The sequence below is a fragment of the Meles meles genome, chromosome 4 (assembly GCF_922984935.1).
Source record: "Meles meles chromosome 4, mMelMel3.1 paternal haplotype, whole genome shotgun sequence".
NCBI lineage: Eukaryota > Metazoa > Chordata > Mammalia > Carnivora > Mustelidae > Meles > Meles meles.
The window spans coordinates 55483140-55498203 of record NC_060069.1 but is presented as its reverse complement, the minus strand read 5'-3'; the positions used below and the strand labels follow the sequence as shown (position 1 = coordinate 55498203).

Here is a 15064-nt window from a genome sequence, read left to right as displayed (position 1 = left end):
TGGGGTAGTTCTGTTTTAATTTTTTAGGAACATCTTGTTTTCCATAGTAGTTGCACCAATTTATGTGCTCACCAATAGTGCACCAGGATTCCCTTTTCTTCATGTTCTTGCCAGCACTTGTTATCTCTCATATTTTTGATGTTAACATTCTGACAGGTGTAAGGTGATATCTCATTGTGGTTTTGATTTGCATTTTTCTCATTAGTAATGTTGGCCATTTTTATAATTTGTTTGGAAAAAATTTTATTTAATTCCTCTGCTATCTTTAAATCAGATTTTTTTTTTGCTTTTTTTTGTTTTGTTTTTTTGCTATTGAAGTGTGTGAATTCTTTATATATTTTGAATATTAACCTTTTTTCAGTTATATGATTTGTAAATATTTTTTCTCATTCCCTAGGTTGCCATTTCATTTTGCTGATGGTTTCCTTTCCTGTGCACTTTTTAGTTTGATGTAATCACACTTGTTTATATTTATGTTCTCGTTGCCTTTGCTTTTGGTGTCAAATCCAAAAAATCATTTCCCAGACCAGTGTCATGGAGCTTCATGTTTTCTTCCAGGAGTTTTATGGTTTCAAGTCATTCATGTGTTTTGAGTTGATTTTTGTGTGTGGTGTAGGATAAGTGTCTATTTTCATTCTTTTGCACATAGCTCTCCAGTTTTCCCAACACTGTTTAGGAGACCATCCTTTCCCTATTGTATATCTTAGCTCCTTTGTCATAAATTAATTGATCGTGTATGCATGGTTTTATTTCTGTGCTATCTTTTGTTCTGTTGATCTGTGTGTCTGTTTTTATGGTAATATGATACTGTTTTATTACCGTAGCTTTGTAAAATAGTTTGAAATCAGGAAGTATGATGCCTCCTGTTTTGTTTTGTTTTCCCTAAAAAAAGAGGTTCTTTGGAAGTCTTTTATGATTCCACACAGATTTTTTTTTAAAGATTATTTATTTATTTATTTGACAGAGATCACAAGTAGGCAGAGCAGCAGGCAGAGAGAGAGGGAGAAGCAGGCTCCCCACTGAGTGGAGAGCCCCATGTGGAGCTTGATCTCAGGACCCTGGGACCATGACCTGAGCCGAAGGCAGAGGCTTAACCCTCTGAGCCACTTGGGCGCCCCTCTACACAGATTTTATGATTGTTTTTTCTTCTATGAAAAATGCTGTTAGGATTTTGATAAGGATTAAACGAAATCTATAGATTGATTTGGGTAGTATGACCATTTTAACAATAATAATTCTTCTAGTCCGTGAGCTTGGAATATCTTTTTATTTATTTGTGTCTTCTTCAGTTTCTTTCATCAGTATCTTAGAGTTTTCAGTGTGCCGGTCTTCCACTTCCTTAGTTAGATTTATTCCTAAATATGTTACTATTTTTGGTGCAGTTATAAATGGGATTATTTTCTTGATTTTCTTTCTGATAGTTGTTAGTGTTAAAAACACAATTGATTTTTTATGTCGACTTTATATCATGCACCTTTACTGAATTTGTTTATTAGTTTTATTTTATTTTCATTTATTTATTTTTTAAAGATTTTATTTGTTTGAGATAAAGTGGGGGGAGGGGTTCAGGGTGGGGGAGACAAGGGACAAGCAGACTCTGTGCTGTGTGCAGAGCCCGATGCAGAGCTTGATTTCAGGACCGTGAGATCATGACCTGAGCCGAAATCGAGAGTCAGACACTTAACCAACCCAGCCACCCAAACACTCTTATTAGTTTTAACTGTTTTGGGGTGGAGTCTTTAGGATTTTCTGTCTATAATATCACATTATATTCAAATAGAGACGCTGTTCTTCTTCCTTTGCAATTTGGACACCTCTCTCTCTCTCTCTCTCTCTCTCTCTCTTTTTTTTTTTTTTTTTTGCCTAATTGCTCTGGCTAGTATTTCCAGTACTATGTTGAATAAAAGTGGAGACAGTGAGTATCCTGGTCTTGTTCTTGATCTTAGAGGAAAAGCTTTCAGTTTTTCACCATTATGTCAGCTGTAGGCTTGTCATATATGGCCTTTATTATTTTGAAGTGTACCCCCTCTATACCCGGATTGTTGAGAGTTGTTATCAAAAATAGATATTGAATTGTGTCAAGTATTTTTTCTGCATCTATTGAAATGACCATAAAAGATTTTTATCTTTCACTTTATTAGTGTATATCGTACTGATTAATTTGCAGATACTGAACCATCTTTGCATCTCTGGTAACTACCACTTGTTCATCATGCGTTATCCTTTTTTAATGTACTGTTGAATTCTGTTTGCTAATATTTTGTTGGGGATTTTTAAATGTATATTTTTTAGGGATATTGGTTCGTAATTTTCTTGTAGTGTTATTGTCTGGCTTTGGGGTCAGGGTAATGCTAGCTTTGTAAAATGAACTTGTAAGTGTTCCCTCGTATTTTTTTGGAAAAGTTTGAGGAAGATTTGTATCAATTCTTCACATATTTAGTAGAAACCATCCTTTATGCCATCTGATCCTGGAATTTCCTTTGTTGGGAGGTCTTTGATTACTGATTCAGTCTTCTCACTAGTAGTTCTGTTCACATTTTCTGTCTTCATGAGTCGGTCATGATAGTATATATGTTTCTAGGAATTTATCCATTTCTTCTAGGTTGTTCACTTTGTTGGCATATAATTTTTCATAGTTTTTTTCTTTAACATTTTACTTATCTATTTTTAAGATTTTATTTTAATTTTTTTAAAAGATTTTATTTATTTATTTGACAGATAGAGATCACAAGTAGGCTGAGAGGCAGGCAGAGAGAGGAGGAGGCAGGCTCCCTGCTGAGCAGAGAGCCTGATGTGGGGCTCAATCCCAGGACCCTGGGATCATGACCTGCCCCGAAGGCAGAGGCTTTAACCCACTGAGTCAACCAGGTGCCCCTAAGATTTTATTTTTAAGTAATCTCTGCACTCAGTGCGGTACTCAAAACTCACAACCCTGAGATAGAGTCACATGCTCTACTGACTTCAGTCAGTCGCGTGCCCCTATAATTGTTCATAGTTTTATGATCCTTTGTATTTGTGTGATGTTTGTTGTAATGTGTCCTCTTTTTAAAATAATTTTTTTTATTTGGGTCCTTCTCTTTTTTTCCTTATCAAGTCAAGGCAGAGGTTTGTCTGTTTTATCTTTTTAACAAAACAGCTCTTTAGTCTTTAATCTTTACTCTTTTTGTCTCTACTTTCACTTTCATCTTTGTTATTTCCTTTTCTCTACTAATTTTGGGCTTAGTTCTTTTTCTAGTTCCTTGTGGTGTAAAGTTAGATTGAAATTTTTCTTAATGTAGGCATTCATTGCTATGAATTTCCTCCATAAAACCTTTTGCTTCATCCCTTAAGTTTTGATATGTTGTATTTCCATTTTCACTTATCTTTTTTTTTTTTTTTCCATTTTCACTTGTCATAAGATTTTTTAAATTTCTCTTTGATTTCATCTTTGACTCATTGGTTGTTTAGTAGTGTGTTGCTTGATCTTCATATATTTGTGAATCCCCAATTGTTTTCTTGTAACTGATTTTTAATCTTGTTTTAAGTAGGAGTTAATTGTTTTGTTAGGGTTTGAAGGAAAAAAGAATTCAAGTTACTTTCTTTTTTCTCCTTTAGGTACATACCTCCAGATAAGAGAGAAGAAAATGACCAGTCAACCCACAAGTGGATGGTATATGTCCGAGGGTCTCGTAGAGAACCCAGCATTAATCATTTTGTCAAGAAAGTTTGGTTCTTTCTTCATCCCAGCTATAAGCCAAATGACCTTGTGGAGGTTAGGTAAGAACAGTTGAGTTATTTAATTTTAAAAGTACAGCTTTACTGAAGTGGAAGAAGAGTGATTTAATTTGAGAACATTCCCTTTAATTATATTATTAATAAGTTACTTAGCTTTGGCTTTTAGTCACAACAGAGTTTTTTTTAATTTATTTTTAAATTTTTTTATAAACATATAATGTATTTTTATCCCCAGGGGTACAGGTCTGTGAATCTCCAGGTTTACACATTTTACAGCACTCACCATAGCACATACCCTCCCCAATGTCCATAACCCCACCACCCTCTACCCGCCCCTGCAGCATCACAATAGAGTTTTAACTGTGGTTCCCTCTTGCAGATTATTGTCTCCCTGAAAAGGCAGTATCTCCTTTTAGAATTATATTAATGGATTTTGCTCCCCCTGAAAAGAACTGAATTTATATAGATACAGATAAATATAAAAGTGTTCCTATTTTTTTATAAATATCAGAATATAGTAGAATTAAACATAGGATTCTAACATTACAGAAATATTCAATTTTGGAAGTTCCCCATGATCTCATCCTCTCAGAAGTAACCCCAGTGATATTTTTCCTACATATATTTACCTAGTATAGTTGCTGTTTGTTGTTGTTAGTATTATTATTTCACAAAGATGGAATAATTATATATATATGCTATTCTGAAATTTGTTTCATTTAAGTGCATTCTTTATTTTTTTTAAATTATTTATTTTAAAGAGAGAGTGGGAGTATGTGTGACTGGGGTGGGGGGCAAAGGGAGAGGGAGAGAGAGAATCCCTAAGCAGACTCCCCACTGAGCATGGAACCCAAAGCAGAGTTTGACTCCAAAACCCTGAGACCATAACCTGAGCCAAAATCAAGAGTCAGATGCTTAACCAACTGAGCCACTCAGGGACCCCTATTTTATTTATTTATTTGAGAGAAAGAAAGATCATGTGTGTGTGAGAGTGAGGGGAGGGGCAGAAGGAGAGCATCTCAAGCAGACTCCACACCAAACTTGGAGCTCAATGTAGGGCTCAATCTCATGACCAATGAGGTCATGACCTTTGCCATCCAGGTGCCCCTTATGTGTATTCTTTCTATCTTTATATGAGCTTACATATCACATACACATTCATTGTGTGATTGTATTGTAGAAGTGGTTTTGGTTTATTATCAGTGAAATTTCCTATATCCTCAGCTCTCTTCAGAATGTTCCCTCTACTCCTGACTCAAATAAAACATGGCTATCTTCTGAGAACACTGCTTCTGAGAACAGCTTTCAAGGGCAGTTGTTTTTTCCTCTCACACCATGTACCATTGGGTTGGGGGTGGGGGCTGGGTGTGTCTTCCTTGCACATATTTGTGGCTTCTAGACCTTCTTTTTCCTTTTTCTGTCTAAAAACCTTCAGTTCTTTTGGAGCATTGTATGATCCTTCTTATTGCAGACATCTACTAATTTCCCAGTTACTTCCCTCTTTCAAAAACAGTTTTAGCACCTATTGTCCTAATGTTTCCTCTTGATGTCATCCTTAAGGACTTTGACGTGGATGTAGACAACTCACCAAGAACTCTAATTTCTCAGTTCACTGATTTCCTCACTTTTACAATGAGGTTATTATGGTAGTGATACACCGTGAAATCTAAACTAAGGAGAGAAGATTATATAAAGAGAAGTGAGAGGTAATGAAAATTGGTGTGGGTAATAAGTGGAATTCCCAGTGGGTCAGAGGATAGTTGGATTAGGGATGGAGCTGGAAAGATGGGAATTGATAGGTGGTCAGAAAGTGACATACTGCGAAATAGGATTTTTTTTATCTTCTTGTGGATGACAGTTGTCCCAATATCAATTTATCAGTTGATCCATCTTTTTCTTGTATTCAGTGTACGCTAAAGTCCCATGTAAGTATGGATCAAATGCTGGGCTCTCTTAATATTTGTTTATGTACCAGTATTATACTATTTAAATTGTTTGTTTTATAGCATTTTCTCTTTTGTAGGGTGTGTTCCCTTGGTGATTATTACTATTATTCTAAGAATCTTTTCTTAGTCATTCTTTTTTTTTTTTTTTTTAAGATTTTATTTATTTATTTGACAGACAGAGATCACAAGTAGGCAGAGAGGCAGGCAGAGAGAGGAAGGGAAGCAGGCTCCCCGCTGAGCAGAGAGCCCGATGTGGGGCTTGATCCCAGGACCCTGAGATCATGACCCGAGCTGAAGGCAGAGGCTTTAACCCACTGAGCCACCCAGGTGCCCCTTTTCTTAGTCATTCTTGAGCATACATGTTGTTCCAGATTACTTTAGAATCCAAGTGTCAAGTTATGGATTAAAATTACATTGAATTAATGACTTTCACATATTTTATGATATTGAATCTTTCTATCTCCTGTCTACCCTAGAGAATGAATCAGTATAGTGGTTTTCAATGCAAATCAGATTTTTTTTTCCTTTTAGTGTTCATAAAACTTACTTCATTGTCTTGACATATTTCACTGGGTGGAACCTCAGAAAATTGTTTGATACTTTGTTTTATTCTAATAGTAGAGTTTAATTGATAAAAGAGTAATTTCATTTTTAGGCTCTCAAACATGAGTGTTGAAAAAACCATGTCTTTAGCCCAGTATTCTGTGGTTTTTCGTTGTAGCCCAGTATTCTGTGGTTTTTCGTTGTTGGTCATTGACACATTTCACATTATGTGAAGAATCCAGAAATAAAGAAGTCTGTTTGGGGCTGGCAGTCCTATTTCTGTGTGAAATACATGTATCTTTTTGAAGTTTAACATTTCCGTAGGTGATGTCTATTGGTAAGTCTTAGATTCCTTTTTTGCTTCCAAAAATAGAGTTAGGGAGAAATTTCCTGTTAAAAGCATTGTTCCTTTTTCCTGGCTTTTATGCTGTTTGTCTGTCTTCTCTGGCAGCATTCTTTCCTGTTCATTCACTAGAGTGAGGAACACAGCTGATTTCCTATATCCATTTTAAGAGAAATCCAACATACAAATAGTATAATTGATGCATATTGCAGAATGAATTTAGGCTCTCTACTTCACTGGAATTTAATGACCAGACATGTCATCAGTAGAGCTGTAATTCTTCTTTTAAAGTTCACCATGCCTCTAGGCTCTACTGCGTCCATTTCAAACTGCTGTCTCAGGTAGACCTTCTCATTTGACCCCGAGCCTGTTCTTTAATTTCTGTCTGAAACTATCCCAGCATCATGGTTACTTCTCTTACTAACTCAGCCGGTGTTCAGCTGGTTTCTCCCGCCCAGGGTGCTCTAGTTTGCTTTGCTTTCTTCTCTCTCTGGTTGATAACATAGCTATTGCTTTTTCTCCCTTCCAGGTCACTCTCACACTCAGGGATTTTTCCTGTGTTGAGCCCTTCTGGTAGCTTCCTGCTCTGTTCTTGGTAATTCAGATCCGTTGTTAGATTTCTCTCAGGTTGTGTTCTTGGACTTCGTCTTTACTGAATTCACTTAATTCTCTTCTTAGTGTTGCAGAAGCACATCCCACTGAATGTTCCTTTCTCCCTGTCATCTTGGCATCTTCTCTCATTTTAGTGATTCCAAGCCACTGATTCATAATGAACATTTTCATTTTAAAGCATTCTCTCTCCCCTTTAACTTAAACCATATTATTTTTGAGTACATGACGTTCTCTCAGTTAAATTTAAAATGTTTTTATTATGGAAAATTCTAAACATACTCTGAAGTAGAGTATCTTGAACCCTCCTATACTGAACATCATTAACAATTTGCTAGTCTTTTTTTCATCAACTTTCCTTTTTTTTCCCTTCACAAATTATGTTTTGACCGAAAATTTTCCAGTCCAGTTAGCATTCACACACATTCCTCCTCTATCCACTAAAATTATCATCACTGTTTGGGGAAGAACATATGGTGAACATATGTTTTTTTAAGTCCTGTTGGCAGATAGTTCCAAATAGTCACTTTCAGATTGAGCATTTGTGATTTATTCTGTTTTTGTCAGAGTTGAGGGAGTAAATATGGGTGTCTGGGCAGGGAACATATACCTCACAGCCTGTGTCTGTCAAGTAGTCAAGGATTCTGGCTTCTAATATGTAACAGCCATCAAATCACCTTAGTTCCCTGCCTGTGAAAATGAGGACATTGGATTATGTACTACATGTCTCTTAGCCCTAAGTGTTCAGTAACTGAAAGCTTAATGTAGGTTTGAGTTGAATTTTTCTTTTCAGCATTTCAGTAAAATTCAGCATTTATTGATTGAGCTTCAAATGAGAAATGCAAATTATTGTCAGAGGCTGTGAATCTCTAACTTACCCAGTATGAGAAAACATTTCCTCTCTAGAGTGTGACTATGGCTTAATGTGTTAATGTATGCTTTTCCCTAGAGAGCCTCCTTTTCACCTGACCAGAAGAGGCTGGGGTGAGTTTCCTGTCAGAGTTCAAGTTCATTTTAAGGACAGCCAGAACAAGCGGATAGACATCATACATAATCTGAAGGTAACAACATGTTGCTCTCCTGAAATGAAGTACCTCTTTTTACCTGGGTACTTAAAGCCGTTGGTTAGGACTCCTGAGAGAAGTGGCCAAGGACAGTGGAAGCAGGATTAATGTTTTTGATTGTGTTATGCAGGCTACTGCAACACCCCTTTTTTCTCTGAAGGTTGGCGGAAGGGTTGCATTATAGCAGAATGTATATTCTTTAAAAAGATGAACTGGCCAGATTATCAGAAGACTTGAATCTCTGATCAGAGCTCACTGTTACTGTATTACCTGGGACTAAGTGACTGAACTCTTAAAAACAAAATGTGTTTTGTAAAATGGTGCAAATTATAAGCCTCATCTGTTTATCTTATAAAGACATGAGTATGTTTATCTTGTAAGGATAAAGACAAAAGTGAACATATTTTAGGAAATTGAAAGTACTGTACAAAGTTGTCGTTCTTTTGATTTGTATTTTAAGAAATTTTTCATTGATATACCTCATGGTTTATTATGCAGGCTTTATAATTTATATTTTATGAAGTGTTTTCTATACATGGGGAAAAAGTACCAATCATAGTAAATGAAAAGTGCAGAGTACCAAACTTCATATAGTATGAAGTTAACTGTGATTTGTTGGAGTAATCGAAGTAATGACATTGTGGGCAATTTCTCCTGCCCTTATTGTCTGTTGCTTTTTTTAATTTTTCTTCTAATTTTGTATAATAAACATGTTTAACTTTTATAATTGAAAGACCATTTTTAAAATGTTTTCCTAGTCCCTTTCTATATAGTTTCATGTAGATTTTCCCTGTATAAGCTATATTTCTAATATTAAATTTATCCCCAAAACACCATTACTTTGTTGTTTACCACATTGTTCCCATTAGTGGCTCACAAAATTGAACTAAATGAATCTCAATATATCTGCAGAATTCCCATTTTGTTCACTTTGTTGTGCCAATACAACCTTTTCAACCTTAAGGCTGAAATTTGCCTTCCATTGGTGATAGACAGCACTGTTTAACTTTGTGTTGAAGTTATTTTTTTAGAGATTACTCTAAGATTAGATTGCTTTATGACCTCAGAAAAAAGCTGGAACAAAATAAAGAATATGCAGCCACTTTGTTCAGAGGGGCAGGATATAGTCCCACTTAATTAGAGGAAGGTCTAAAATAGTTTGCTTTCCTTTTATCTTATTTTAAGCACTGCACATACCATCTTGTATCACACTACACCCAGCCCTAATTTCTAAAATAAAAGGAATTTTTTACATAGTTCTCATACTGTTATATTGTCTGTATCACTTAGAGTTGCTGGTGGAAGATTGAGACATAATTTTTAATGTTTTTAAACATTTTTGAACATTTTAAACATTTTAAAAATTTTATTTAAGCAATTTCTACACCCAATATGGGGCTTGAACTCGTGATCCTGAGATCAAGAACCACATGCTCTACTGACTGAGCCCTCCAGGCGCCCCTGTTCAATACTGTTTTAAAAATGACAGTATTTAAATTTTCTTATCAGCTTTTCTGGAAAACTTAATTTTACTGTTTGTTATATATTGATTGGCTTTGAGGTCTTAAACGCCTGTGTTGTACTTACGTGATTTTTGTTTGTACTGGAATATTCTTTGGCCTGTTATTTCTGTGTTAATTCTCACAGCCATCTTGGATTCTTGCCCCTTTGTTCTAAATATTTGTTCAGTTGCTGACTATTATTCTTTCTTCATCATCTTTTTTACCCTTTGTCCTTCCCCTCTTGCCTAGGCCATTATTCTACTATCTCCTAATTAGCTTCTTTCTTTTTTTTTTTTTTTTAAACATTTTTTTAAAAGATTTTATTTATTTATTTGACAGAGATCACAAGTAGGCAGAGAGGCAGGCAGAGAGAGAGAGAGAGAGGAGGAAGCAGGCTCCCTGCTGAGCAGAGAGCCTGATGCGGGACTCGATCCCAGGACCCTGGGATCATGACCTGAGCTGAAGGCAGAGGCTTAAACCACTGAGCCACCCAGGTGCCTCCTAATTAGCTTCTTTCATTCTAATCTGTCTCCTTTACAAAGCCTCAGTGCTTTCTGTACACCACCATCCAATTAGTATTCCTGAAATAGGAGAACCATTATGCTCTTCCTCTCTGAGAAACCTTCATCGAATTCCCTTTACTCGAGTTCAGACTTCCTGCCTACTGTTCAGGGCTTTTCACATTTTGACTTAATACACGTCCCCTAGATTATCTTACACTAATCTCCTGCATGGATATACTACTCCAGCTAGGTCAGTTATTCATGCCCCAGAAGTGCCTCGGGCCTTCTTCTCTTGTGTCTTTTTTTGTTTTGTTTTGTTTTAATGCTCTTGCCCTCTCTAGAATGCCTGTTTGAATTCTTTCCATTCTTCAAGTTCAAGTTCCTATGTACTTTCCCTGACTATTTAAGCCCATGGTGACCTCTCAGTATACTGAAATGCTGAAATACTTTATATTTGATATTGTGTAATTACATTAAATACTAAATACTCAAGTGTTAGAAGTATGTACTATTTAAAGTTTCCAGAATGTATGAAATTCCCACATCCTGCATTCCTGATCAGCCCTCACCCTAGGGCACAGTAATTCCCCAAACAAATCATTTATCTGTTTGGTAAATAAACTTTTTGGAAGGTTCTTTCATAAATGTAACTAAAACTGTGCTTTTTTTTTTTTTTTTTGAACCTTGATCTTATTTGTGTTCATTGATTTCTGAAGTAGCACAGGACAGGACTTCGTTTTGTTTTATAAGAACCCTAAAAATGTTTGGCAGCCTTCATGTCTCTCCTTAAATCATCTCCAGGCAGACCTGTTCTTGTAAAATTCCTTGTATGTTGTGCTTTCTAGTTCCTCTTGCCATTTTGATAACAGTGCTATTTTATCAATGTCTCAAAGTGCGGTCCCAAGAATGAAACATAAGCCAGTGCGCATTATGGCGAGACTATTATTTCCATGCTCTGAAGAACATGAAAATGGATGTAGCCTAAAATTAATAGGCATACTGTTGGCTAAGATTTAAGTATTAAAACTAGATTTCTTCCATGGAACTAGGATGAATCCACCCTGCATTGTCTTTCTGTTTTGAAACTAGATCACATAACCGAGTTGTCATATCTGTGTAGGCTGCTAAAGAACTCAGCCAGACTTGAAATCTACTTTTTGTGAGTCTTAGAGTTTTCTGTTCACTGATTAGTAAATCATCTTTCCTTTTTATCCAACTTAATAGTTTTCCTCTGTCGATCTTACTGTGTGATGTTTATTTTTTTGAAAAAGACTTATTTATTTTTGAGAGAGAGGGAGAGGGGGAAGGAGTATGAGCTGGTGGGGAAAAGGGAGAGGGAGAGAGGATCTCAACAGATGCCCTGCTGAGCAGGGAGCTGGGCTCAGGCTTGATCTCAAGACCCTGAGATGGTGACCTGAGCTGAAACCAAGAGAGTCCATTGCTTAACCAGCTGAGCCACCCAGGTGCACCTGTGCGAGGTTTATACGGATAAGGTCCACAGATCCTTTTTTTTTTTAAAGAATGCTTTGTTGCTTCAAGCAAAGCAAAAATGCTGTCAAATAACAAATGGTTCATGTTAGACAAAAACTTTTTCTGATTTTCATTGAAATATAGTTGACGGATAGTGTTATATTAGCTACAGGTATACAACATAGTGATTTAACAATTCTGTACATTACTCAGTGCTCAGCTCTGTAAGTGTAGTCACCGTACAAAGTTACTACAACGTTATCAACTGTATTCACTATGCTGTACTTTTCATCCCTGTGACTTATTATATAACTGGAAGTTTGTACCTCTTTATCACCTTCACTTATTTTGCCTAACACCCTACCCCTGTCCTCTTTGGCAACTACCACTTCTTTGTGTTTATAAGTTTCTGGGTGTTGTTTGTTTATTCTTTTTTTTTTTTTTAGAGTCTACAAAAGAGAATTTGTCTCTTTCTAACTGAATTCACTTAGCACAATAGCCTCTAGGTCCATCCATGTTCTTGCAAATGGCAAGATTTCATTCTTTTTTTGGCTGAGTAATATTCTATATTTGTTTATAGATCTTTTTTTTTAAGTGCTGGAATATATATAAAATATAGCAATAAGAACTTAGCCTCTTTGTAAGTCTAAATTTTGTTTATATTATTAACATTCCTTTCTTTCCTCTAAAATAAATCACTCATGATGCTAATACATTGGAAGTGATTATTAGCATTGCCTATATTGCTTAAATTTTCATTTATTTTTTTAAGGGTTTAGTAAATATACTTTAAATATATTATTTTTTCATCTATACTTTTTATTTTTTTTTATAGCCAATCTCTTTACTTATTTATTTTTAAAAGATTTTATTTATTTACTTGAGAAAGAGAGAACAAGAGCAGGGAGAGGGAGAAACAGGCTCCCCACTGGGCAGGGAGCCCAATGTGGGACTCGATTCCAAGACCCTGAGATCATGACTGGAGCCAAAAACAGAGGCTCAACTGACTGAGCCACTGTCCTTTTTTTTTTTTTTTTTTTTTTAAGAAATGATTTTTAAACATTTTTTACTTACTGATTTTTGTTTTATTTTGTTTTGTGTGGGAGAGAGAGAATCTTCAGCAGGCTACATGCACAGCTCAGAGCCCAGCTTGGGGCTTGATCTCACAATGCTGAGATTATGACCGGAGCCAAAATCAAGAGTCAGGAGTTTAACTGACTGAACTACCCAGGTACCCCTAAAAAATTATTTTGTTTTTTAAGTAATTTCTCCACCCAACATGGGGCTCACACCTACAAACCCAAGATCAAAAGTCACATGTTTTAGTGACTGAGCCAGCCAGGCACCCCCATAGCCTGTTTTTAAAAATATTTTTTACATCATCTTTGTAAATATCCAAGTGGCTTGTAATACTTTACAAATGATGGTTCAAGATTTACTTAAGGGGTGCCTATGTGGCTTAGTTGGTTAAGTGTCTGCCTTCAGCACAGATCACGCAGGTCATGATCTCAGGGTCCTGGGATCGAGCCTCACATGGGGCTCTCTGCTCAGTGGGAAGTCTGTCTCTCAGAACCCTCTTTGCTCTCCCTTTCTATTGCTCTCTCAAATAAACAAATAAAATCTTAAAAAAAAAAAAGATTTACTTAAACATTTTTCTATTACTGGAGGGTCACATTTTCAGTTTATGGTTATAGATAATGCTGTAGTTAATATCTTTTTGTGTAAAACTTCCTCCATTTTTAGATTGTCCTTGGAATGTTTTTAGAAGTGTGTGGTTTATATTAAAAGTACAGTACCTGTATGTTTACAGTTGTTTTTATTAATTTTACTCATTCTATCCCAATTAAGAGGGTTTTTAAAAAAAATATTTTATTTATTTATTTGACAGACAGAGATCACAAGTAGGCAGAGAGGCAAGCAGAGAGAGAGAGAGAGAGAGAGAGAGAGAGAGAGAGAGGAGGAAGCAGGCTCCCTGTGAAGCAGAGAGCCCGATGCGGGACTCAATCCCAGGACCCTGAGATCATGCCTGAGCTGAAGGCAGAGGCTTAACCACTGAGCCACCCAGACGCCCAAAAGTGTTTTTATTGAACTGATGATAGTTTATATTATGGAAAAGTCGATTCTATGTTATGAAGACTTGTGACGAAAGAGGTTTTAGATAAGATTATATCCTAAGATTTATAAGTAAGCTCAGTGAAACTTTACTCTTCTTTTGTCTTTTCAATAGCTGGATAGAACTTACACTGGCTTGCAGACTCTTGGAGCAGAGACGGTAGGTTTTTTCCTACAGTACTGTATGAGAATAAAGTAATATGGAAATTGATCTTCATTTTTAATTAGAAAAAAAAGTGAGTGCTTAATTTTTTAAAAAGTTTATCTTCCCCTATTTAAGTTTTAAAAATGACAAAATGCACACAGAATTTACCCTTTTAACAATTTTTAATTGTACAGTAAGAGTAAGTATTAAATATATTCACATTTTTGTGCAGCTATTGCTGTCATCCCCCACGCTATTTTTCATCTTGGAAAATTGAAATGGAACCTGTTTACAGTAACTTCCAATCCCCTCTCCCTTCAGCCCCTGGCAGCCACCCTTCTACTTTCTGTCCTGTGGCTTTTTTGACTACTCTAAATACCACATAAGTGGAATTATACAGTATGGTTTGTTTTTTTTCTTATGATTGGTTTATTTTACTTAACATAATGTTCTTAAGGTTCATCCATGTTGTAGCATGCATGAGAACTTCCTAAAAAAGGCTATATAATAGTCCATTGTGTGTATATACCATGTTTTGCTTATTTATCTGTTAATGAGGACTTGAGTTGCTTACATCTTTTGGCTATTGTGAGTAATCCTGCTAAGAACATGGATGTACAGGTATCTGTTTGAGTCTGTGTTTTCAGTTCTTTGGGGTATATATGCAAGAAAGTGGAATTGCTGGATCATAATAGTACCTCTATTTTTTCTTTTCTTTTTTTTTTTAAGTAATCTCTTCATCTAGCCTGGGGCTTGAACCTACAACCCCAAGATCAAGAGTCACATGCTCCACTACCTAAGCCAGCCAGGTGCCCCATGGTAGCTCTATTTTTAATTTCTGAGGGACTGCCACACTATTTCCACAGCAGTTGCACCATTTTACATTCCTACAAACAGTGCACAAGAGTTTCAGTTCTCCACATCTTTGTCAACTCTTACCAATTTCTATTTTTTTGATAGTAGCTAAACTGATGAGGGTAAGGTGGTATTTCATTGTGATTTTGGTTTGCACTTCCCTAATGATTATTGATGTTGAGTATCTTTCATGTGTTTATTGGGCATTTGTGAATCTTCTTTGGAGAAATGTCTGGTCAGATCCTTTGCCCGTTGTGA

The 15064-nt window shown here is 36.0% G+C and overlaps 1 protein-coding gene across 1 annotated transcript in view; it reads left to right on the top strand.

Annotated features, from left to right (window-relative positions):
• Positions 1 to 15064, top strand: part of YEATS2 (YEATS domain containing 2) — a 116993-nt gene that overhangs the window by 44632 nt on the left and 57297 nt on the right. Inside the window, exons 7-9 of the mRNA XM_046003657.1 lie at positions 3595 to 3756; positions 8105 to 8216; positions 13922 to 13966. Coding sequence (XP_045859613.1) covers positions 3595 to 3756; positions 8105 to 8216; positions 13922 to 13966 — 319 coding nt within the window. The remainder of the gene's footprint in view (positions 1 to 3594; positions 3757 to 8104; positions 8217 to 13921; positions 13967 to 15064) is intronic.